Consider the following 25584-nt stretch of genomic DNA (forward strand, 5'->3'; position numbering starts at 1 on the left):
ATAATTTTTTTTTATTTGTGGATTATAATATATTTTTTATTTAATTATAAGTAGTATAGTTTTATTATAGGTATATATTAGGTTTTATAGTTAAATCTATTTTATTATTTTTTTTTTAAATATAAGAAAAAAATATAAGTTTGGAGAGGATTTTTATAATATTTTCTATTTTTTTATAAAACCTTTATTTATAAACTATATTGGAAAAAAATAGTATAATTAATAATAATTAATAATTTAAATATAAATAAATTATGGTTATTTAATATAATTATAATATATATTATTAATAAAAATAATAAAAATTATTATTATTATAATAGTAGAAGTTGCAGTTTTTATTAAAATATTTTATTAGAATATTTTAATTTAATAGATATTATATTTCTTTATTTATTATTATTTAATTTAAAATAATTTAAACGTTTTATAATATATATATATTAATTTTTATATAATAAATTTAAAAATAAGGAAGTAATTTTTTTATTTAATTAAAAACTTTAATATATAATAATAATATGTTTATATATAATATTGTAAAATTTTTTATTAGTAACGTTTGGCGTTATATTTTAAATAATAATTTATTATTTAAATATAAATATTTATTTATTTTTTAGCAATTTATTATATTATAAAATCAATATTTAAGATTATTAATACTATTAATATATATTTTTGATTAATATTTATATAAAATTAAGAATTAAAATATTTTTAAATTAAATATTTTAAATTATATTATATTGCAATTTTTTTAAGGTTATTAATTTTCTTTTTTTATATAATTTCGGGTTATATTTTATATTAATAGTTTAGTTAAATTGTTTAATTTATTTTAATATATTTTTAAAATAATAATTGTTAATATATTTAATTTAATTTAATAAAAAAAGGTTAGGTATGTTATTAATATTTAAAGTTTTTAATATTTATCTTTTACTTTTTCTTTTTTTATTTAATGGTTATTTTTTTTTATTATAAACTTATTTTTATTTTATTAAAAGGATATATTTTTTAAATATATAAATATTATATTATAATCTTTAATATATTTATTTATTTATTTTAAATTTTATATATTAATTTTTTATATATATTTAATTATTTATTTTACCATATATTATAACTATTTATTTATATATTTATTAATATATTTAATTATTTAATTATTTATTTACCTATTTATTTAATTATATATTTATATATCTTCTTAATATATATATATATATATTTATATATTTATTTACTTATTAAAGTATTTTTTTATATATATATTTAAATAATTATTTATATATATTTATATATATTAATCTTCTTATATATTATTTATTTATATATTTAATTATTTTAAATAATATAAAAATATAAACACTAAAAGATAAAAATTAAAGTTATTAAATTTATTATAATAAAATTTAAACCTACATATTTTAGATTTTTTAAAGTAATAAAAAACCAGGTATTATTTACTATACTATAATATCAACCTAATATTTTTAACATTCTATTAATTATTTATAAATATATTATTATATATTTTATATTAAAATAATTTTAGGTTTATTATATTTTAAATATAAAACCATATTTTATATTTAAATATTGAAGAATGCCTTTTAAAATTTCTAAAATAATGTAAAAATCTGTTTATAAAAACTTATCTCATTTTACCGCAACTTTGCAACTTTGCAGCCTTATATAAACAATTAATATAAAATAAATTTGTATAATATAAACCTAAAACTATTATTTAATATAAATAATCTAATTATAAACCTATTATAATAAAATAAAACTTAATAAAACGTAATAAAATTATACCAATCAATTTATAAAAAAAATCCTTAATCTTAATTAATTTATAAATTAATATTATTAGATAATAATTATTTAAATAAATTAAATAAAAAATTAAATAATTAAATAAAAAATTTAAATAAAATAAGCATAATAATATATTAAATATATATATAATTTTATTATAAAATGGTTTATTAATATATAATATAATATTATTGTAAATAATAATTTAATTAAATATAACTTTTACATATAAATAACTTTTCTAATTTAAAAAATTATTATATAATAAATATATTTTTAATATTATAATTATTTTTATATATAAATATAAATTTAAAATATTAACCTTATTTTATAACCACCATATTTTTTAATATAATTTAGTTTTATATATATAATTTAATATTATAAAAATAAAATGATTTTATTACTATTATATTTTTTAATATAATTAGGTTTTATATATATAAATTAATATTATAAAAATAAAATAATTTTATAACTATTATATTTTTTAATACAATTAAATTTTATATATATAAAATAATATTATAAAAATATAATAATATTATAAAAAAAGAATTTTAATTTTAAAATAAATATATATAAAATTTATTATTAATTTAAAATAAATATTATTTAAAAATATAAATTTAAATAAATAATTTTATATTAAGATTAAATATATTATAATATCTAAAATTTAATTAAAAATATATATAATATTTAATAAATAAAATTATATTTATCGATAATTATAATAAATATATAATATTATTTTAAATTTAAAATTATTTTAATTAAAAATTTTTATACTTATATAATAATTATAATTATAATATAATTTTAAAATCTTAATATTTATTTATAATAAAAAATAGTAACCAATATTAAAACCGTATTAAATTTAAAGTTATTTTTTTTATATATTTAGCCTGAAATGATTTCAAAGATGTGATATAATTACTGTAAGCATTTTCAAATACCCCCTTGGAGCGGTAAGGTTGTCTTGATGAAATCATATGCCTGGCTGATTTCTTGGTACATGCATATGTACATATGTACCTAGGTATGTACTCCGAAGATTTGAGCTAAACAAACCTTAGTTAGTGTAGTACAAATGCCTTCCCCGAGATTCGGTAATCTGACCCCACCTTAACCCCCACCATTAATCAATGGTTTGAAATTGAAGCAAATTATTGCTAAGTGCAATTACTACAACTTTTAACATAATAACAGGTACCTAACTATTAGGTATTCCATACTATGTGGAAACTTCCTCAAGTAATAATAAAGATAAAGATAACTGAAGTACGGATTATTATTTTAATAACTGAGGTACCTATTCATTACTGTTATAAATTTTCGAATCTCTTAACTTATTCCAAATTTGCTCATCCATAACCACATTCATATATGCAAGACCTTACGGAATGGCTTCTCCAACTCTGCCACCCATTGTCTCACTTCAAGGGGCTGACGATAACACAATCAAGTCCATACTCAATGTACTTTTTGAACCATCCCAAGACCTTCACCTCCTAGCCATTCCAGCGGTCCGCAACACCCCTTTCTCATCTTACTCGTCTCTCATCGAACACGTTGGAAGTCTCCTATTTCAGCTCGCAGAAAGCCCAACTACTGCTGACTCGAGAGCAGAGCTACATGCAATCTTGGGCTCACATCCGCGTCTGGGTGAGAAGAAAGTAGAGAGTGCACAGAGTCGGGCTGAACAGGCACATCTTAACTCATCCGGTACCTCAGACGAGAAAGAAGAAGAGGCTAGAAGGCTTGAAGCTCTGAACGAGGAGTATGAGGTACGATTCCCCGGATTACGATACGTAGTATTTGTCAATGGCCGAAGCCGTGAAACCGTTATGAATAATATGCGGGAGCGTATTGACCGTGGTGACATATTCGCTGAGGAACGAGAAGCCATCCAGGTAGGTGAAGTCTATCCGGGGAGAGATGTTTAAATCAAAGTGTAAATATTTCCCCTTATGCTGACACATTTTGGCTCGACCCCTATCTTAGGCGATGATCGATATTGCTTTGGATCGCGAGAAAAAGCTTCAGGCTGCAGACTAAAAGGATGTCCATCTAGATCCTATTCAAGTTTCAAATATGGAGGAATGTAGACGCATCATTCATTTAAAAGCGACCTATATGCTTGTTAAGCGAGCTCGCCGCCGTTATCAATTCCTAAGCCAACCCATATACAAGAGTATACCAGCACATATATTACATATATCGTATTCCACGCTGTCAGTTAGAATCGTTAAGTGTTCATATCCTAATCTCTTAGAGACACCCTTATTACCAATTTGCTTTTAAAATCAACGAGAAGAATTTGTTATTTACTGATCGTCTAATCATCATAGGGAACATGGTATATGACAAGTTACTACCTTATAACATAAACTATTTCTTTGTTGCCTATTATTTGAATTTTTGATCATCCGAAGCTGCCGTGAGGCTGCGGTATGCTTCTATCCATAACGACGATGCATCTGATATATATTTTCCCTGTTATTTCCTTATTTCCCTTGTCGGATACCCTGACACCAAATTTCCTTCAGCCAGCTACAAAAATGCCCAAAACATACTTATCATGCAAATCGCTAGCAGTTCGAATACCCCATGCGTAGTACCTTACGCTATCCATCGTATTCCATCCAGCTCATCCAAGTATTCCTCATAGAAATGTTCACCACCAGTTGTTTCACTGCTTCCACTACCATCCTCAGGTGACCGCGCACTGGAGCCAAATAGTACCCCAAAATCTGCATATACATCATCTAGATCATCATCCGAAAAATCTGCATATCGAGTCTCAAGGTCTGGAGAGGGGAAGGCCACATCATCTTCTTCCACATGTAGTGGTGGTGGATCTGGTGGGTTCAACTGCACACTCGGTCGCGATGGGGGAGATGGGCAAGTCGCCCCTGGGCTAGGACTCCTTTTCTCGGGACTACCTTCTTGATTCGTAGAATCTTCCCGGTCTGGAGGGCTTGAACTAAAAGACGAGGGCTGGAATGATGTTGTATGTGGTCGCCAAGCTGGAGGTATTGGGTGATCGTAAGGGTTAGGCGCGTGGCCAGGAAACCGGGCTCCTGTTAAGCTATTAGACGTCGTCACTAGCTGTAAACCATGGCTCAGCGAGTTTCCCCTAGCCGCCATTCCCGCGATCACCGTGTGACCCCTCAGCACAGCAGCTTGCCGCACTCCAATCCTCACTCTATTGAGAATGGCTGCCTTGCGGATTAGCCCGCTTTGGTGACCGGCTCTCTTTAGAGAGCCAATGGCGGCGAGCTTGAGGAATCGGTTGAGCACGGGAGAGTCGTCCCCGCTTTCGCGGTTCAGAATGTGCGTCGCCGGCCACGAGTATGGCTGCGATAGCCTACTCGTTACAAGGTGCAGTCGCAATCGCCGCTTCTTACACGGAAGACTACCCGTTCCGGGCCCGTCAACATCGTGCAATGCGCGGCCGCGCTTAGGAGGCCGGAGGACAAGGGAAGACGGGACGAACGCCTCACGGGGGAAGCAGAATAACGTCCTTTCCCTTCCCTCTTCATTTGACACTACGGCGTTTAACGCCGTTGCTACCAGGGGTTGAAGTGAGTTGACCCTAGATGTTGGGGCCACATCACTACTATGCTCTTCTTGGGCTTCATCGCCGGTTCCAGACTGGGATTGTAAAACTACCGGGGCCGAGTTCGCCTTCTTGGGCTTCGGTCGGCCCTCCGCTGATAACACTGCAGCTGAAATCCGAGACCTGCACGGTTGAAGCTCTACTTGGATCTTGGCCAAGCGAGAGCTTGAACTAGCAACCCTGCGACTAGCATGATCCTGGCTCTTGCTTTCACTGCTCGTCTCACTCCCACTACCACCGTTGACCCCGGCCTTGAGTATCCGGACAACGCTTGGCGGTGAATTGGGCGCCGATGCACTGACCCGAAAGTAGCGCGACCTGCTACTATTACCTAGGCCCGGATCATCATCCGAATGACATGCGTGACAAGAGGACCAGGGCAATCCAAAGGGCTCCAGGGACGTCTGGTGCGCATCTAACTTAACGACCATAGTAACCCTACTCGGCTGGTGCTAAAACCCTCCTATGACTATAATGAAGGGGGTTGAGTGCTGTTGAATGAATAGATCAACACGGATGATGTCGAAGAGAGGAGGGAAAGGATCTGGCTCAGGTTGGGAAGTGTGTCATGATCGCGTAGATAGTTCTCCGTGCCGTCGTAGTGCTTAAGGATATATGAGGTCCTAAGGAGTTATGCAGCTTGATGCACCCACCGCTGCGAATCCTTAATAAACGTATTAATGTACGATTAATGTAGATGTGCCGTGGATGAGAGAATCCAAAATATTGCAGACCGTGACGCTTCATCAAAGTCGAAATACGGTCGACGCTATACGGGAGTACTAGCCGAAGCACGTTGTCGTTTTCTGTACAAGGCAGTATTAGTTCCTGTAAGTTACCTAGATAGCTAAAATTGTCAATGTCGACTTTATTATGCTATATGAGGGTATGCAAAATAGTGGTGTATTGCAACTTATGTGGAGAGTGATGGGAAGGAGAATGGACCGAGGCGGCGAGATTGGCTAGGCGGCTTAATAAGAGAGAGGAACGGGACGCTGAAGATCGTCACCTGCGTTAAACCCGGGGAAGGCAATCTTAGTACATACATAAATAATGCTGGTGGATATTTTCGGGGGCGGGAAGATCCCGACAGTTGGTACCGGACGGTATGTTGTAGGTATGTGTGCGTCTTGTGTTTCCCTCTTCTTGCTTCGGCGTTGAGCTACAAATGCTACGTGCGGTTCTAGTATACGCATCAGGCTAGTCAGGCTAGTTTAGGTATCCCAGGGTATTAGCTACGAATTACCTACCTATCCTAGGCTATTGCTAGGGCCATTGCTGCAAGTGGCACGAGGCGCAGATCCTGCGGACATGGGTGAGAGAGAAAGAGAAAGAGTACATATGGATTGGACGTGAGGTGGCTAGCTAGCTAGGATCGTGATGAACTAGGACTGTTAGTTCTGTTAGTTTAACTAGTCCTTTTCGCGAAGTTCAATAGGGGAGGGGAAAGACAGCTATGTTAAGTATGTACATACATATCACATATAATACGGCCTTAAGCAGATTGTCAATTAAGAAGGACCGAAGTCGTCGTCAGCGTCAGCGGATGATGGGTTAGGTATGGTGGTGGCTTGTCAGATGACAGATGCTAGCGAGGGTTTCCTCGTCCGGTGGGAGAGCGGCTGTTCGCTGTTTGAAGTTGAGGAGTTTCGACTGGTAGGACCTTAATACATAAGGTGTGAATAGGTAAGTATGTATGTACCTAACGTATGTATATAGAATACAGGGATTAGTTTGCCGGAGAGAGCCTCTGGAGTATTATACACGTGAAGACCGAATCATGTGGGTGAGGTTAAGGGCGTCGTGTGAGTGGCTGAAAATAAAGAAAACGAGAGCCGGGGATCGATCTCAGAAGAGGGAATGCGAGAGCTAAAATCGTATGATGGGGGGGCAAATCAATCATGAACGAGCGCCAAACGATCAAATTGACATAGTCCCGATGTTCCATTTCTCTATTGGTGACACGTCTTTTTTTCTTTATTTTCCCTCTTCGTTCATAAGTCGAAAATATTGAGGTACAAAGTGGTACGCATGCAGGGACTTGGAATAGAATAGGTATGGGCAGGTAACCCGTAAGGTCACATCCGTCCATATAGGTGTATGTACTGTACAACGCGCGGCTTTAAGAGATGCAGGCATTGCGAAAGCCGAACGCTAACAACTACAGTGAAAGTTGAAGAATACCTGGGGTAGTTAACGAAAGCATTCAGGAATAGTTCAGGAGACTGCATGTTGCTTCACATACGACTTACCGTACATACCAAGGTATGTGTAGAATACGTCGTAAGATTGTCAGCACCTTTTTCTTATTAGTGCGCCTCTTATATTACCGGTCTGGCTTCTAGTATAGCCCAGAGGTTGTATGCATTTGTTTTCCTTTCGTAATGGAACAAGACGGTCAACGAATTGGTATTAGACTCACCAAATCTAACCACGACTAATTCTCTGCAAGGACGGGACAAGACGCACGAACGGGTAATGATGCTAACATGCTAACTATGTACCATTCTCCCCATATCCTTTTTCCTAGCGACAACCAGGTCCAATTATACATAGTATGTAGAGCCAGCTCGATGTTCGTTTTCCCCTCTTCGGGGATATAATGTCTATGTATAATGTCTATGTACAGTACGGAGACAGGGAGACATTCCGAGCGGGCTGATTTCCGGAGTTTGCCAGAGAGCAAACTCGGGATCGTCTACTGGTTGGGCTTCTGCTACTACATTGTATGTAGCCCTGCCGAGGCCCGTTCTTTTTTCTTTTCCCCACATCCTACCCCATCCAATCCTCGCCGTCACGAAGACACGAGCTTACGACGTGGTACTTTTATCATTCTCGGCTTAGGCAAACAGCGGAATATCGTCGTATGTGATGCTGTGCCTCGAATAAGCAGCAGCACATAACATTCAGCTACTGTTTGCAGCAGTATATCCACATACCAGGATTAGTAGTCAATCCCGTCTGCTGGGAGAGCTAGGAGCTCCGTACAAGATTCTGTGCCGGTACCACCATGGAGACAATGTTCAAGAAGGTAAAGATGATATATTAATAGCGGGCTCGTAGCCAATTAAATCAAGTATAAATGTGAACACGATCGACATTTCTGTTTCTATAAAAACTAATGTCACGCTGTATGTGTGTAGATCGACAACCATAGGTATGTAGTAGTTATGTGTTTAGTACCTCCTGGTACCTAGTACCTTGCGGAAATACAATAGGTTAGGTAGTCTGGGGACCACGTTTCTTATTCCCTTATGACCCAGACCTCAATTGTTTCTGACGCTCTAGGGTTTGGCGAATCAACGACTAACATCGAGAAAATGCTCAAGCTCAACGATGTATCGAAACAAGGATAGCACTAAATTGAACCCATGCCTAGGCTCCAGGGTATAAGTGGGCATGAGAATAGATCTGGGGTGATGGGGAACAGGGAGCATCGTTTGAAAGGAGCAAGGAGCGGGGATGTTAATATTATGTATGTAGGTATATACATGCTTTTATATTATCCCCCAATTCCAACATCTTCACTCTTGGTAAGAAGTTAACGAGAATCAATTGAGGTGACCACATAGGTATTTCTTGCATACCTCATACTATATTAGCTAGAGCGATCTGAGAGAATAAGAGTACTATATTGGATGCCAGTCAAGTGTGAACACGCTTCTTAGCGTATTGAATCTCTACCAACTCCAAGCCAATTGATGAATTTCTATTAGGTTCTTCCCGAAGGAGCCAATCGTCAGCATGTTGGTCGTCAGTATCACTTCCAAGAGGGTAAAATTCTAAAGGTCATGCGGTCGGAAAAGGTGTATAATAAGAAAAAGAGAGAACGGGAAAGAAAATAAGAAATGGATGAATGGACCCTCGGGATCCTAGTCGTCTAAAAGGGGAATCTTCCATTTTCGCTTCCATCGACCTTCTTCCAACCGAACCCATGCCTCTCCAGCTATTGGCACGAAGCGAATGTGACGGACTTACAGATTAGAAAGGTCACCTCGCAGCCTGCCACTGCTACTTTTTAGCAGCGGTTGGACACATATAGGTAGGTACATGGCAGTGCATATGTATGTATATGTATACCAGGAAAAGGAGATGGTTTCTATATAGATACCTACCTATATAACCGGGCTTATTATATGTTTCTTCTCCGTATTCGTACTGCCGGTCTAGCGTAGCATTCGTTCTGAATAGTACCATGGAACGTGACGGTTTGTCCCCTCTCCACTGGCCCAACGAACTTAAACAGAGGGAATATACCCCTATACCTGTAGCTGCATTCATCCAGACCACTGGGACTGTGCAACTCAACAGGAGGAGTGCTGATGAAAGCAGCTTTCCCGAATTGGGGATTAGCTAATGAGCGTAATCTTGCTCCTTGTTGTTGAATCGCTAGTTCTGGGGTAGTCATCTTGCCAAGCTTCGAGATCAAGATCCCCATGGGGAAGATCTTTTACGCAATCGCGATTAAGCACCGATGTTTTTAAATTAGGACTTAAAATGAAATAAAAAAGTTTGGCATATGGATATTTAACATGCAATTTTAAATAAATAAATAGGTACCTAAATATCGACTACACAAAAAGCGTGCCCAAAAAACAGCCAAAGCAATTTAATGATAAAGCATAAACACATTTTATTATTGAAATCCTCTAACATTGGTTACCAGACTACTTTAAATCTACCCCTGACTTAGAGGCTATAGGTAAATGAAACCAAGGGTGAGTAACTAACTCTTCCGCTTTAAGCCGCGTCCCTGGATCATACGTGAAAACTTTCGATAAAAGGTCGACCAGCAACGACGCCTCGAGTTCCGATATCCTTGGGAACGCTCCGAGTATGCCATCCAACTCATCCGAGTACGCTATGAAGTAGTTGCCGGCGACACATACTGCCGTTGGTTTCCATATAATCGAGCTGAACGCGGGCGAGTAGGGTTCCCTGAGAGCGGCATCATCGTCAAACATAGCAGCCCCCGGTTTCTCGTCCGTGGGATTAACCGCCTCTCCTAGACGGTTTATAAATAGACTAGGTGGCTCATCAATAATCCCTCGTACTCGGTCCTCCAATGGCCGCGTCTCTTCCAAATTCCAGAATAGCTCGCCCTCCCCGTCGAAAACGGCAAACCCCTCCTCGTCAAACTTAGTCTGCTTCCACTCCTCAGGAAGCTCACCTAGGGCTTTAACAATCTGCCTAAGCGCATCGGCCGGGGTATCGGTGTCGTAGTCAAAGAAAAGGTCGTCGCCTGACCGGATCCGAAAGATGGCGCATCCCAGAGCCCAAATATACGATGTTGGGCTTGCGGGTCGTCCGACCGTAACTTCTGGTGCTAGATACTTCGCCGGTATCCCAGGCCGTTCCAGCGGCGGACATGTGATTGTGAATGACTGGTCAAAATCTATGATACATATTTCGCTGCTAAGAACGTTGGTGGCTGAAGAACAGAAGTCTAAGGGGACCACAATGTATTCGGGTCCGTGAGGTCCTGGGGGATCCTCGGAGTAGGTTCGAAGGGGCGTAGTTTGAGGACTTCCAAAAAGTTCAAGTAGGTGATCCTCCTCGTACGAGTCAAACTCGTTAATGAGGCGTAACGCTATGTTGCTCGTAGTAAAGTCTTATTGGATTAGCGTGCGAATCTTCGTATATCCAACCGGGGTCGGCGATTGACTTACCTCCATGGCAAAGCCCGTTTGAATGGAGCTGTATAAGAGCCAGAGCTGCCTGGAGAGATACCTCCTGGGCAAATGCTGGTTTTATTCTCGAGTAGATTCCCCTAGAAATCTTAGACAAGTCCGGGCCTAAAACCGGAAGTACGAGACAAAGATGTCGGCCATTTGGACCGTCGATCCAGAACTGCCGATCAACTGTGACAAAAAGACGAGACCCGGCAATGCTGGGATTGCTCGTAATCACGGAACGGTCTTCGTACGTAGGTGAGTCTCTAGCGGCAACGATCTTCAAGGCGACCCATCGATTCGTGATGGTTTCTCGAGCAAGCCAGACGGTAGAGAAACCGCCAGACCCGAGCTTGTGGATGACTCGGTAGCGTTCATCATACACATCACCGAGATGCACCGGGTGGAAACCTCCCGGCTCATAGTTCTCGAGGTCTTCACATTCGCCTAGCTCGAACGGTAAGTATTTCCACGAATCGTAATTAGAATCCGAGTCCATGGCCGCTTGGGCCGCACTCGCATTATGGTGTTGCGCAAACAAATAGACCAAGATCGGAGAAGTTTGCGGGAACGGGGTGGCACCGCCGAATCAGGAAGCCGATGGTTTGTGTCCCGCCAATAAGAACCGTTCTTGGATGATGTGGACATCCCTTACACTTTTCCTAATGAGGCTGGCAGGTAGGGCGAACTTTTTTAAGAAATTTTGTGAAGGTGTTTACCAGAAACCGAGAGGAGTAATTGTGATATACGAAGCTCTCACCATAGTATAGGATATCTGAGGCTGGACAGTAGCAATGGAGATCCTAGTCCAATTCTTGACGTCTCTGACAGCATGGCTTACAAAGAAATCAGCTATCATATCAGCCTTGAAATAACGGTAACTATCTTCTAGGTAGGAATGGTTTGGGCTCTGGGAAACATCTATATTATATTATAGAGGTAGGAAATCTCCAGAATACTTCCTGATGTCACAAATCTTCATATGAAGGCAACACGTTACTCTGGTTTTATGATAGATGTGGTCCCATTGTATCGATACCCAACAGGAAACTGTCTAAGGAATCTTCAACCCCTTTATCCTACCCCTGATGAGTTGTCATTATTATGCAGCGGCCATGCACTGATAACATACGACCCAACTCAAGACGCGTTGGATTCTACATTGGTAACATGTAGCTTCTGATAAAGAGTGTTGTCAATATCGTCTCGTACAGGATTTTTGGAGTAAAAATAAACCTTTTCATTGGTGAGTATGGGTTAACCCCTGAGTTGGCATTAAAGGTACCTAAGCAATTGTTACATATGCGCGTAAAAGCTTTTTCGTCTGGTAGGAACAGTTGCAATTATTTGGTACACATGATTCAATAAATTTCCTAGTTTATTAGCAAAAATTTCTGTTGATTTTTATATATTAGGTACTCAATTTTGCATGCAACAACATCGTATTGTATGCTAACTGGTTTAGTCCGTTCGACTAAGAAATGTAAAATTCCTGGCTACTCGAAGATACATAATAAACTGCGTCTCGATAAATCCCCTCTTTCGTCGTATCTCGGTTTCGGGCTTCGATAGTTAGCTGATAAGCAAGATATGGAGCAAGATATATATAGCATAATCGAAATAGGCATTGTTTGATGTAAGACCATCTTCTTATCAGGATCCTATTTGGTTCGCTTGTCCTGCCACTCACGAATTGCAGCATCCGAGACGTTCTTCGAGTTAACCTAAATATTATATCTGTATTAGTTTTTATTTTGAGGTTGATTGGAAATTCTGGAGTAAAGGGAAATACAAGTCTGGTAGATAAAAGCAAACATACCCAGGATCCTGGCCAGCCGGTCCCAGTGCGAGGGTCGTGGCCCTCCCAGTCGACGAAGTAGATGAGATGACCGTTTTGGTCGTGTGCCTCAGTGATGATGGACCGCACGCGATACCAACCCTTGCGAGATGTAGGGATGCCGTTGATATCAGTCTTGTCCACCACTTCAGAATGTTTACTCTGCTCATCTCCATTATCAGTCCTAGTGTGTCCTAAACCGTCGCTTTCCTTGGTATTTAAACACTCGAGCTTTCTTCCTAGCTGTCTTAGGTGCCGCTTCTGCAATATTGTGGACTTCCTGTTGCTTTGTAATGGGGAGAGGAAAGTGGGAGCGGGAGTTGAAGCCGAACCAGGCGATGATCTGGCAGTAGAATTCAGCGGCGATATCGAGGAAGGTGTCATGGGCGTTTCCGGCGTATTTCCTAGCAAAGATGGTGACGATGAAGTAGAGCTTTTGGCTGACATGAATCTAGGAGTTATTGGCGGTGTCGGCGATAGGGTTGGTGGGGGAGTGGTACTAATAGCGGTGACATCACGCAAGCTTTCTTTGAGTGCTCGACGTAAAGAGCTTCGCTGTGTAGTGGTTTTAATGCGCGATGTTGAGGTAGATGGTGCTAACGACGGCGAAGGGAGAAATAATGCTTGAGAATTAGGGGGAGGAGTGGTGACAGTTGCTACGGCTGATAAGTCTAGCAGACTTTCTCGAATAGCTCTACGCAAAGAACTTCGCTGCGAATGAGTATTCTTTTGCAAAGCATGTTTGGTTATAGACGCAAGTGCTACAGGCTTGCGAGCTTCGGCGTTATTCGTATCATTAGGGTAACTTGTCGGCGCCATTGTAGCGACGGTGCTGATGGTGATGTCACACGTTGCGATCCATCGGGGAGCTAAAAAGGAGGATATGTAGTTAAAAATAGTTACCTTATGTACCTAAGGTAAGTTTTTATAACTGTGGAGGAAGAGATAGATACATTATGTAGGTATGTAGTGGAAAGATATGTACCATAATAATGCTAGTTATAGGAAGTTGTAAATAGGAAGGACGACCTTAGGTAGAACCACCCTAACCCATAACAAATTCAAAGTAATCGTGTTTCTTAGGGAAGTTGCAAAAATAATAGACAGGTACCTATTATGTACGAGGTTGCCCGAGATATGCAGCTAGTTAACCTTATTATAGGGGGGGAGGGAGGGAGGGAGTGGTCGCAACTTAGAATAAAGTATGTAGAAATACTATTAGATTAGGTACGAAGTAAAGATGTAATTAGGTGAACAAATACGTGAACAAATACCTTCCATAAGAAAAAAAAATTTTTGTCTGTGTTAATATCTATCATCAGATCTCTAGGCATCACACCCTTGAGTCAAGCGGGTATATTAGTCTAGAGTGGACAATGTCTTCTAGTACTGCCAGGAATCCGGGATCCCATTCCTGAGATGATGTAAACTGAATGAATAAGAGAACCGAGGGCTTTTTAATGACACCGTTTTAGATGCATCTCTTCTTCAGCACCCGCATCGTCTTGTCCATTTTGGCTCACCATACCAGCCGCTCCAATATTAATTCATGGTCATCTACCGACCTCCTAGCTGATGGCTATTTATCACTTTCTTGTTGTTTTGTCACTCTTGCAAGCTTTAAAACGTCTCTTGGTCGTCCAGTGCCTCTCCTTCGGCGGGAATCTCGAAGCCTTCTTCGGTCGAGTATAGTATCGTCTGGATCTGTTTGATAAGTCCATCTTCCTGCTTCTCGATCTCGGGATCTTCGTCGACAGCCTGTTGAATCAAGAGTTCTATATCCCGTAACTTGCTGAAATAGAAGTCTCGCTCGCGCTCAAGGCCGACAACTGTCTCCTTCAATGTCGCGTTCTCTTGGATCAGGGCAGCTGAAGCGGCACCACCGCCACCAGCCTTGGGTACGCGGGGTCCGGTTGTGGGAGTCGTACCACCTCTTCGTGCCGCAGCTGATCCGGCGCCCCCAGTGGCTCGCGCAGCAGCTCCACCGGCAGGAAGGGGAGCACCCTTTCTTCGTCCAACAGCATCATAGTCTCCGCCGGGATAATACTGGTCCCAGAATCTCTTGGTCCATTGTAAGAACTCAAGGTTATCTTGCATCTTGCATTTGGAGAGGGCTTCGACAGGGATGGGCTTGTCGACATTGTGCTTGGCGAATGTGTCTAGAAATAAGGAAAGTTAGTACATGAATGGATCCATGATAATAGCAGTCTTTAGATATGATACAGACGGAAAAACGGGTAAGGTAGAAGAAGGGGAAAACTAACTTTGCAAGACCTTGAAGTTCTGGATGTAAGCGTATTCGGTGTTTACATTAAATTTGACACGCGACATGGGTACATCGAGGAAGATGCTGTCGAAGACCTGGCAGAGAGCGGCACTGTAAAAGTCAAGGGATATAAGGTTAGCTCAAATCTTGTGTTGACAATATTCAACACCACTCATAATAGCATACATAGCTTGGGTATTGTTTGGCGGGGGAGGGGTAAAATAGTTAAAGCGCAAGGATATTCTTACCCAGTACCACATTGTTCAACTTTGGTGATGTTTAGCTGAAGAAGGCTGTTCAGCCATGCTACCAGCTCTTGACTACATAGGAGCGATGGAGCGTTAGTTAGGAATCTTCACTTTAGGACTTAAGGGTGCCTAATAGATGTGAGGTCATCACTCACCGAGATTCACCCATGTCTATTTAGGTATAGTTAAGGATTAATTAGTATGGAAGACGCGAAGAAAAAACGTGTCAGAAAGGAAAATAAATGATGCAAGAGGACGTTTTGGACCAAGGAACGGTAGAAATTGAGTATTGGGTTGCGGAAATAGCGGGATAGAACGGGGACGTTTGACTTGTGGATTTTTATTTTGGTTAAGGAAGAAAATGGAAATTGATGTCGCTGGCGCGGCGATGGTTCTATAACTCCAGCGTGCTGTCAATCAAAAATCGCAAATTCGCGTCACCCAATCAACCGAATTACTTAAGCTATCAAGGTGGGGGGGTAAACTATTGCCGAAGATCAACCTCAGCTGTGATTGCCTGAATCCCGAAAAATGTATGAGATAGTTTGCTTTCACGTGACGAAGTAAGGTACCCTACAGGGACAGGGTACAGGTATCTATGTACATACTAAAGGTACCTATGTATCTTTCGTACCTGCGTGCGATGATGAGTCAAATGGAAACCCATAATTTCTAAAAACAACAACAAATACAACAATTCATTAACCTAAATATAAGAGTTTATTTACACTAAACGGTGTAAATCACGATTTCGCGAAAGATATGAAAACTAAATAAAAAATGAAACTATAAATTATGTACTACCTAATTCTACAACACCCAGAGTTCCAGCTCTTACATGAGAAATCATTTCATTGACTTAGGAATCCTATATCCTTCCAGCTCTGAATATATCCTCTGGCTGTACTTTCACCAACGGGTCCCGTATTTGCTAAGGTTTTCGAATGCTCTCGAGCTTTAATAGTATCAAGTAAGAGGCCACCACAGGACATGCGAAAGAAATTATCGTCTAGGAAATCGATTAATAAGAACGCTGGGTTCTCGCCCTCGGGTCCCTCAATTTGTCTGGGGTGTTCCCGAACGCGTTGCACCCACTCTTTGAAAGGAATTATATTTTGTTGTGGTATGTTCAAAGCGTCAGCTAATATGGGAGTCATCTCTCTCCATGGTTGACGAACTGGGTTCTCAACGTGGTATATAGGGTAGTGCGTTTTATCTTCGGGGAGAAGAACAAGATCAGCAAGTGTGCCAGCGACCTCATCAACCGGTGTCCAGGAAAGTAGGCCATCGAAATCCGGTAGCGTTTTCAGCGTCTGAGAAGACTTGATCAAAAAAGAAAGGTGTTCCATAGTATTCCAGTAACCACTTATACTCGAACCTGCTATTTGCCCTGGTCGGACCACCATAGCACGGAAACGATCAGGATGCTTGTGTAGCGTCTCATCAAGCATGAGTTCGCAGATGTATTTGGCATCGCCGTATCCTGTAGGCAACACCGACTCGATCGTCATGCGTTCCTCGGGGACTACTGGCTCGCCTGACCAGATGGGTCGGTGACCAACAGTAGCGATGGATGAAATGAATTGGAAGGTGACTTTGGTACCTAGAGCGCGCCGAATAGAAATCTCGCGGGAAAGATTGAGGAGATTTTTCATGATTTGGAACTGCGTCTCAAAATTACGAAGTGGCCACTTCGCATTCATAAGCCACGCATTATGGACAATATGAGTGACGCTATCGACAATGTTTTTGTAGTCCTCGATAGGTAGGCCAAGGTTGGGTTTTGCCATATCTGTCTCGAAGACGCTTAACTTACTGATAGCTTTGTCGGATAAGGAGATGCTTTTTTTGATGAGGGCTTGTTTTTGACGTTCTTCCGGGTCGGTTCCTCTGCGTCGGTTTAAGCAGACAACGCGAGTGACGTCTGCTAATTCTACGAATTGGGCAATTAAGTGTGATCCCAAGCTACCAGTTGCACCCGTGATCAGCACTGTTTTCCCACTCGGACTCGTTTTCGAGATGCTGGACCACGATGCATCCTCGAGACCAGCCGAGAAGCCATCGGTCAAGTCCCGAACGTACTTATCGACCACTTTTTGCCGTGCCACCAGGTCAGCTGATAGACTCTTGTTAGGTAGAGAGGAGGGAATTGGGGACCGTTCGCACCTCTCACCCGAAGCCATCGCGATAATCAGCTTCTCGCATTTATTTTCTGGCCGGTCCCCATCCGTCCAGTCGACATGTCCATAACCAACGGCTTGAAGATCCTTCTCCCATCTAAGCTCGTGTGTGACGGCATGAGTACGCCCATCGTCGAAGTACCACCAACCCTCGAATAATCCAAAGATCATGTCGACCCAATACAATGTACCGGTCATCTCAAGCATCATAAGAAACCCGTCAGGCCGTAGTGCTTTGCGGATGTTCTTTCCGGAAACAGCAATAGAATGGGTGGCATGAACAGCATTGCTAGCAATAACAATGTGCTGGGTTCCAATTAATTCATCGGCCGGCGCCTGTTCGATATCGTGAGCTCTAAACTTCATGAACCGGTACTGTTTGAACTTCTTCCGTGCGGCGGCTACGAACGACGGTGCAAGATCGGTAAATGTATACTCGACTGGCACGTTCAATGAAGCTAAGAGGGGGACGAGCCACTTGGTTGTACCTCCAGTGCCTGCGCCCATCTCAAGAATCTTAAGCGGGCCCTCGTTCATATCAAGCTTCGAGCAGAGTCTTGCAAGAAAGTCCTCCATCTGTTTGTAAAACAACCGATTTAAAGGCCATTCTGCGTACAAGCCAGAGACGAGTTCACGCCCCTCAGGAGTACCAAAGATCAATTTGATACCATCAGTCTTTCCTTTCAGGACCTCTGCGAGGTTTGATCCAGTGTAAAATGTAAGTTTATCGGCTGTTGCCTGATCGGGGAAACGTGCTAGTAACTCCTGTAGAATCTCCTTACTCGGCCTTACCGGCGCTGCCGTGGTAGTTCTGGTAATAGTGTCGCCGCTAACATTGATAATGTGAGCCTCCTTCTCTAGCATTAGGTACAGATAGTCAACTAAACGACCATGCTCCTTCGGATGGGAAATTCGACTGAATTTATCCCCTGGTTTCGCCTCGCGAAGACGTTGTCCGAGCTGATCGAATGCCTCGAGTGTGAGTGCGACGCACATATCTGTCTGTAATGGCATCACCGTGTCAAAATAGTTGACCTGCCCATGTTCAGCGATTTTGTCATCTGTCAGAGCTTTCACTTCGTTGAAGGCCTGCATAACCGTGGCGAAAGGAAGCTTCAACTCTTCATCACAAGCACTTAGAACGTCGTATGAATCCTTGTCGTAATCAGCTGCTGGAGTTGTCAGACCGGTTGGATGCCCTGACGATGTTTCGCTAATGCTATACGACCTGGCATCACTGTCGCTGGAAGTATCATCTTCGCTTTGCTCACTTGTCTCGCTAGCGGAATCTCCACCTACTGCCTTCTGCACACATTTCATCAGGCCAGGCATATCGACAATCTCCATAAGCTCACTTTCAGGCAGCGTTACCTTGAAAGCCGCCTCGATCTCGTGTGCCATCTCCATACCCATTAAAGAGTCGATGCCAAGATCAGCAAGTTGACTATCATCCTTGATCTCGTCTAATTCGAGACCAGACAGGTCGGCTAAAATCTCCTTAACTTTGGGGACTATACTTGACTTAGGCGACTGCTTCTTAACCTTTCGTGGCTTGGACCCCTTCGTAGAGACTGGACCCGGTGGAACAATCTCCGTAGGTGCAGCTTCGAACAATGCGACCTTGGCTGGCTCGGATGGCCCAGCAGCTGTAGCACCTCCGGCGGTAAGACGCGAAAGGAGCTTACTCATCGAGACTTTGGGAATCTTCACGTAGCTGATTCCGAGGATAGCTTCCAGCAGCGCGCCGGTGTCCGGATGGAATACGAACACGTCGGTGAGGTACTGCTTGTCTGAAGGGTGATGAGTTGCGAGCACATGGAAGCTGTCCGGTCTTGCATCGCCAGGACGAAGTTTGGGAGAGCGGATCCATTGTTCGATGCCGTTGGCAATGTACATGTCAGATGAGGCTCTGTCCGTCATACAGTTAACGAAAATACCAGCAACTTGGCAGAAACTATCGGCTAAGTGAGCATCAAGCCAGGTCTCAGGATTGTATTTCTTAACAACATGACCAGCGGACTGGTTTCCACAGCCTACCAACTTCTGGAGACCGCGATAATCTTCACCGTAGTCAACAACCTCTGAGAATATTTTGTATATGTTTTTATTCGATAGGATTTCGTCAACATCACCACTCCGCAACAGCTCAACGCAGCGAGCGTGTCCAATAAGTCGCTCAAGACGCGCGAACTCCAGCTTCAATGTTAAATCTTCTGTTGAGTAGAAGGTAACTCTACCCGTCGTATGCAGAGTCTTAGCAGCTCCTTGAGGCACGTCCGTGCTGAAGACCCGAAAGTTCCAGGATGGATTTTTACTTGTTCCTTCCTCCTCCAGCTCAATCCAAACAGCCCGTGCTGGGTTGATACAAATGGGTGACTGGTTTTCTACGATATGTATCTGTGGCTCCAGTTTAGCTGTTTCCAGATCCGATCGAATACCACGAACAGCCTCGATGACGAGGTCAAGCTGCACGGTAGCTGGACAGATGGGCGCAGTTTGCGCGATAACGTGAGGAACAACGAGTCTCTCATACTTAGAGATCATAGTATTCACCCTAAACTTGGAAATCCGTTTCTTACTATCCTGATAGCCAACAAAGGTTAGGAGGTTATCTGGGAGCCTCCCCTTTTCCGGACCAGTCGCGTGTGCCGGAGAAGCCGTGGCTATCTTGGGAGGCACCTTAAATTCTAGCCAGTGGGTTGCTTGCTCGAATTGGTATGGTGGTAGCAGAAGAGGAGAATGCTCTTTCGTCTGGGCAGTCTGGTGCGCCCAGTGCTGTATAGCTGCACCAGCCTTCCACAAGTTTACGGTCGCATCAACTAGGTTATCCCACGCTTTATCACTATTCGTGATGTTAATAGCTTGGAAGTGAATATCACCGGGACTACCAAGCGCACGACTCGCCATAGAGGTAATGGTGGAGTTGGAACCAGCTTCCAAGAAAATGGCAGATGGATACTGCTTAGAGAGTCGCTCAATGGCATGACCGAAATAGACAGGATGACGCATATGATCGGCAACGAACTTGGCTGTGTACCTCTCCTGATTAGGGAACTCAGAAGCTCTTTCTATGGGAATAGACGGCTTACGAAATGTAAGCGTCTTCCCAACTTGCTCCAAGGCCTCAATCAGAGGATCAACGAGGGTGCAATGAAACGAATTTGTTACATTCAATCTCTTCGATCTCAGCGACGGTGAGATAGTAGCAGCAACTGCGTCAATTGCTGCGACAGAACCGGCTAGAGTAAAGTTTCGTGGTCCATTGTAGCAGGCAATGCTTGCGGGTTTCTCTTGCGGAACTTTGCCGTTCGACTCCGAAAGTAGTTTCTCAATATCGTCCAAGTCAGCCTCTACAGCCATCATGGCGCCCTTTTCACTGCCCCAGGCATCACGGACAAGCGTCGCACGGTGTACTATCAATTTCACAGCGTCCTCTAGTGAGAGCACCTGCGAGATGGCGAGCGCAGTGAGTTCGCCAAAACTATGGCCGACCACTGCTACAGGCTTAATCCTCGATTCTATCCAACATCGTGCGCAGGAGTATTGAATAGCAAAGAGCATCGTCTGCAACTGGACAGTATCCTTGATAGGTGAATTTTCGAATATTCCAGGGAAGATACTCCTTGCGCCATTCAGACGAACGACCGCATCGACATTATTTAGATGTTTTCGCAGAACAGCTATTCTTTCGTACATGCCTTTATCCAAACCTACGAAAGTCGATACTTGACCCCCAAAGCAGAGCACAACAGGTTTGGGACTAGGCCGGGCAATGGGTGTTATGCCGGAATCCCCTCTCTCCAGAGAACTTAGCTTCTGGTCAAGTTCCTCTATTGAACGCACGCTAAAAAGGACTGCCTTGTCAAGAGATCGGTTGCTCTGACGGGCCAAGTTGAAAGAAATATTAGATAGGAAGAAGTCCGTTGCCGGGTTATTTTCTTTGATGAGAAACTTGCGGAAAGCCTTACTATACCGACGGAGACTCTGATCATCTAAACCAGCGAGCCAAAATGGATACTTGACACTGATCGGAACCTTTGAGGTATCTTTTGTTATATTGGTATTAATAAATGGGGATTGCGTGAGGATCATTGAAGCGTTGGAACCGGAGGCGCCGTAATTATTGATCAAGGCAGCTCGGAATTTGGTGTCCCAACTTTGTAAACTCGTAGGGATACTCATTTTATCGGCTGGGGTTGCCCCAATCGCCGGATTCATAGAAGTGAAGCCAGGTTGGGCCGGGACCATCCCTTTTTGGATCATAAGCATGACTTTTATCATGGAGACGACCCCTGACGTGGCCTCAGTATGGCCGACGAGGCCCTTCACCGATCCTAGAAGAATATCGTTATTCCGCCCAGAAGCAGGGCCACCCAACACTTGTCGTAAGCCATCGTACTCGGCCGGGTCACCAACGGAGGTACCGGTGCCATGGGCTTCGATAACTGATATTTGAGAGGGGTGGAGTCGAGCCCTTTTAGTAACGGCTTGGAATAGATCCGCAAGAGACGGTGAATTCGGGACGAAGATAGGAGTACAGTTTTCATTTTGCTGCACACCTGTTGCTGCGACGAGACCAAGGATCTGATCACCATCAGCTACAGCAGCAGATAGTTTCTTTAGGTATACTGCAGCTACTCCTTCGCCTCTGCAGTAACCATCTGCCTTAGCATCGAATGGTTTACATGGGCCAGTTGTGCTCAAGAATGATGCCCCGGCTAGATTTTGGAACCATAAGGGGTTGGTGAGAATATTGGTGCCACCAGCAAGGGCAGCGGTACATTCTCCGGTGATTATCGCACGGCAGGCTTGATGGATAGCTACAGCTGAAGAGGAGCAAGCCGTATCGATCGTTAAGCCAGGACCAGTCCAACCAAAATAATGGCTAACCTTACCAGAGATAAAACTCTGTAGATTACCAGTGGCAGAAAATGCATTAGGCGAATGGCAAGCGATATTACAATCATAATCGCGGGAACAGACGCCAACAAAGCAACCTATTTGGGTGTCTGGCTCTGGAGAATGAAAATAGCCGGACTGTTCTAGAGCTTGGTAGGCGCACTGGAGGAACTGACGCTGCTGAGGATCCATATTTGAGCTTTCCCGAGGGGTCTTCTTGAAGAATTTGTGGTCAAATTTGTCGTAGTTCTCGATAAAGTTTCCAAACCACTTTCTCTTGGGGTCAACATCGCGGAAAGCAGTTTCGAAAGAAAAACGCTCTTTTGGTACTTCCTTGTGCTGTGACTTGGCGGAGACCAAAAGGTCCCAGAAGTCATCTAAGGTCTCGGCGCCGGCCACTTTGATTGACATACCCACAACGGCAACGTCATTATCGGAGAATGGTCGCAGATCGATCTCAGAGAAGGCATCGCATCGCGAAGCCGTGCTCTCCAAATCAGCCATATGTAATACCTGAGAATTGAGATCACGAAAAATTGATGGCGGCACGGCGCGCTCAGGGCCGAAGGATAATATGTACGAGTCCTTGTTTTTCAGAACATTATCACGGACAGTGGACATGGTTTGAAACCACCGTGGTGCCTCTGTTAAGATGGACTGTAACGCGTGATGGTGCAGCGGACCCCGCGTGATTAGTTCGCCTCCGCAGTTTGACCGGGTGGGAAGCACAAGGCCTGATGTAGCATCTGGGAACTGGAACTCGACGTGAGTGTCAACAAACTCTGTGAGTAATACCAACTTCTCGATATTGATGTCAGCATGGAAGCGTCCATAAAGACCAACTTCCGAAGCGATAAGCCCAGCACCCCTCAGCTGTTGTTGCAACTTGGGAATAGCCGAAGCCTTCGTTGTGATGGTGGCGCGGTTCTCATCATAGTTAACTGAAATGTACGTCTGGACCGTCAAATTAGACATAAAGCAACAAAAAGGGGGATGACAGTGACACTCTAAGGAGTTTCCCCCATTGGTGTGATAAGTAAAGTTGGACTCACCCCTGGAAAGCCCTTCATAATACGTTGCAGCTCCTCGCCACTTCCTACAGAGTTCCATATAGCACTAAGGGACTTTGAGGGCTCGGCAACCTCGTCTTGGGCATCGATGACAGTGCCGATTAGCATGGCTAATCGCACAGCGACGGCGGCATACTTCTTAAAGTCTTCCTTGTTGCCTGTACTAGAAACAGCGAAGGCACTCAGAAGTCCGGTACAAAGTCCGAGGGTCTCTCTGTCTGATCCGGATGCATTGAATGGGTCAATGTGTTGCCCCTCAGTTCTGCTACACAGAAATGTGGCGTATTGGGTGAGATGGGAAATGATAACCAGTGGGATGAGAAGTTTATTCGGAAGAGCGAAGGAAATTTCGAGTGGCCGCCCTGTTCGAAAGGCACCACTCAGGTCCTCCAGTTGATCAAGTGCCGACGCGGTCTTGAGGCTGGGAATAAAAGTGGTGAGAGACTTCCATATTTGAGGGAACTCGGAAACGGTGTCGATAGCCCACCGGAACTCGTCGTTATCGGTTACTATTTTACGGACCTGGCCGAAAGACACCTCGTTGAAAGACAAAGCGAGCGGACCGAATAGCAGGATCGTGGGTCCAGAGAAAGGGCCTCTTAGACGGTCTCCCATATCGATCATGGTGGTCGTCGATGAATGTTGTTGAAGGAAAGTTGAATTAGAATTGTCAGATGAAGTGTTGAAATCCGCGTTCGTGTGAGTGACCTATAGGACAATCACGCCCACAGCACGTCTAATAATAATACAGGATTCCAAGTCTGAAACTAGAATATATGAAGGCGCTACACCAATGTGTTCTGGTGGTGAGGGAGTATTGGCCAACAATAAAGGAAATAAGTTAAATTGTGTTACCACTGAAGTCTCTATTATATCATGTAAGGAAATGAGCAAGAGACTATCCGGCCGCACATGTTTTGAAAATTCCGGATCTAGAATCTAAGGTCAAGCAATAGATATAGTAAGGTATAAGGTAGGGCGATAAAGACGGTAAGGCTAGGTCGGGTAAAGTGCCACCCTATATTCAGCTTGTGACTAACCTACGTTACCTTCGGCCCTGGAGAAAGGTAAAGTAGTTACATCGGACTGCCAGCTTATCTTGGGTACTGTGTTTCACAACGTGTATGTGCTAATGGATCGTAAGTGTAGGTCTATGGCCCGCTAAGGAGGGATGTATGAAGATCGCGCAATATGGAAGAACATAAAGGCGGAAAATCGTTAACCGCTACACATATTCAAGGCTTTACTAGTGAGCAACACAAGATAAGAGATAGCATGTGTGGAAGTCGTACGCGAACGATCCTGGACAGAGAAATGATATCCGCAAGAACCTAATGAGCTAGAGTGGATAGGTAAGTACGAATCAAGTTGCAATACCAGTCCTAGGTGCTAGGGTCCAAGGATATGTTTGATAAAAACTCCGCTAACAATACTATTTGAGCCTTTTTCTTTCATCTTACTGTCATCCTCTAGGAGTTACTCAACCAAGAAGGATTTCGGGTTTATTTTACACTAGTTTCCGGATTCCAAGGGTGTAGAACTGCTTCTGAACGCTCTATGCATTGTCTTTGTCGTCATTTCTCCTTTACGTACTATATTTTGAAACCCATCAGACATGGTTTCGGGTACTTCGAAGTCGATCTAGTATCCGATGCTATATCATACCGGTAGATTAATCTGAAGCTACCGGAAACATCATATAAACTATACGAAATATATAGGGATGGTCTATTGAAAAGCGATGTTGACTTTACGCAATAAGCAATTTTAGTAGGACTCAGCTTAAGAGCCTAACTAATATTTATCATTGTTTCATGCGAAGCCCATATCAACGGCTTAGGCCGTAAAGCTGTGGCTGGCTGACAGATAAATGCACGGCCCGGTTGCGGTATAATTCGCGGAATATTGTTCACCGGGAAGCTAGTTACTCCGTCACATATTTCCTGGTGTA

At 42.4% G+C, this 25584-nt stretch overlaps 4 protein-coding genes across 4 annotated transcripts; 1 reads left to right on the forward strand and 3 right to left on the reverse strand.

The window, feature by feature from the left end:
* Positions 1-3242: 3242 nt before the first annotated feature.
* GL218_09338 (uncharacterized protein) lies at positions 3243-3897 on the forward strand (the record flags this gene model as incomplete). Its single annotated transcript, XM_033586172.1, has 2 exons — positions 3243-3752; positions 3844-3897. 2 exons carry the CDS (start codon positions 3243-3245, stop codon positions 3895-3897), a joined length of 564 nt encoding a protein of 187 aa, XP_033439726.1.
* A 564-nt stretch (positions 3898-4461) lies between these two features.
* On the reverse strand, positions 4462-5892 carry GL218_09339 (uncharacterized protein; the record flags this gene model as incomplete). Its single annotated transcript, XM_033586173.1, has 1 exon — positions 4462-5892. One exon carries the CDS (start codon positions 5890-5892, stop codon positions 4462-4464), a length of 1431 nt encoding a protein of 476 aa, XP_033439725.1.
* Positions 5893-10128: 4236 nt separating this feature from the next.
* Positions 10129-11632, reverse strand: GL218_09340 (uncharacterized protein; the record flags this gene model as incomplete). The annotated part of the gene is made up of 2 exons (XM_033586174.1): positions 10129-11072; positions 11131-11632. 2 exons carry the CDS (start codon positions 11630-11632, stop codon positions 10129-10131), a joined length of 1446 nt encoding a protein of 481 aa, XP_033439755.1.
* A 2958-nt stretch (positions 11633-14590) lies between these two features.
* GL218_09341 (Conidial yellow pigment biosynthesis polyketide synthase) lies at positions 14591-24257 on the reverse strand (the record flags this gene model as incomplete). Its single annotated transcript, XM_033586175.1, has 6 exons — positions 14591-15129; positions 15235-15347; positions 15485-15556; positions 15640-15655; positions 16863-23517; positions 23616-24257. 6 exons carry the CDS (start codon positions 24255-24257, stop codon positions 14591-14593), a joined length of 8037 nt encoding a protein of 2678 aa, XP_033439756.1.
* Between the last annotated feature and the right edge of the window lie 1327 nt (positions 24258-25584).

The sequence above is a fragment of the Daldinia childiae genome (assembly GCF_008694065.1).
Source record: "Daldinia childiae strain JS-1345 chromosome Unknown Scaffold18, whole genome shotgun sequence".
In the NCBI taxonomy this organism is placed as follows: domain Eukaryota; kingdom Fungi; phylum Ascomycota; class Sordariomycetes; order Xylariales; family Hypoxylaceae; genus Daldinia; species Daldinia childiae.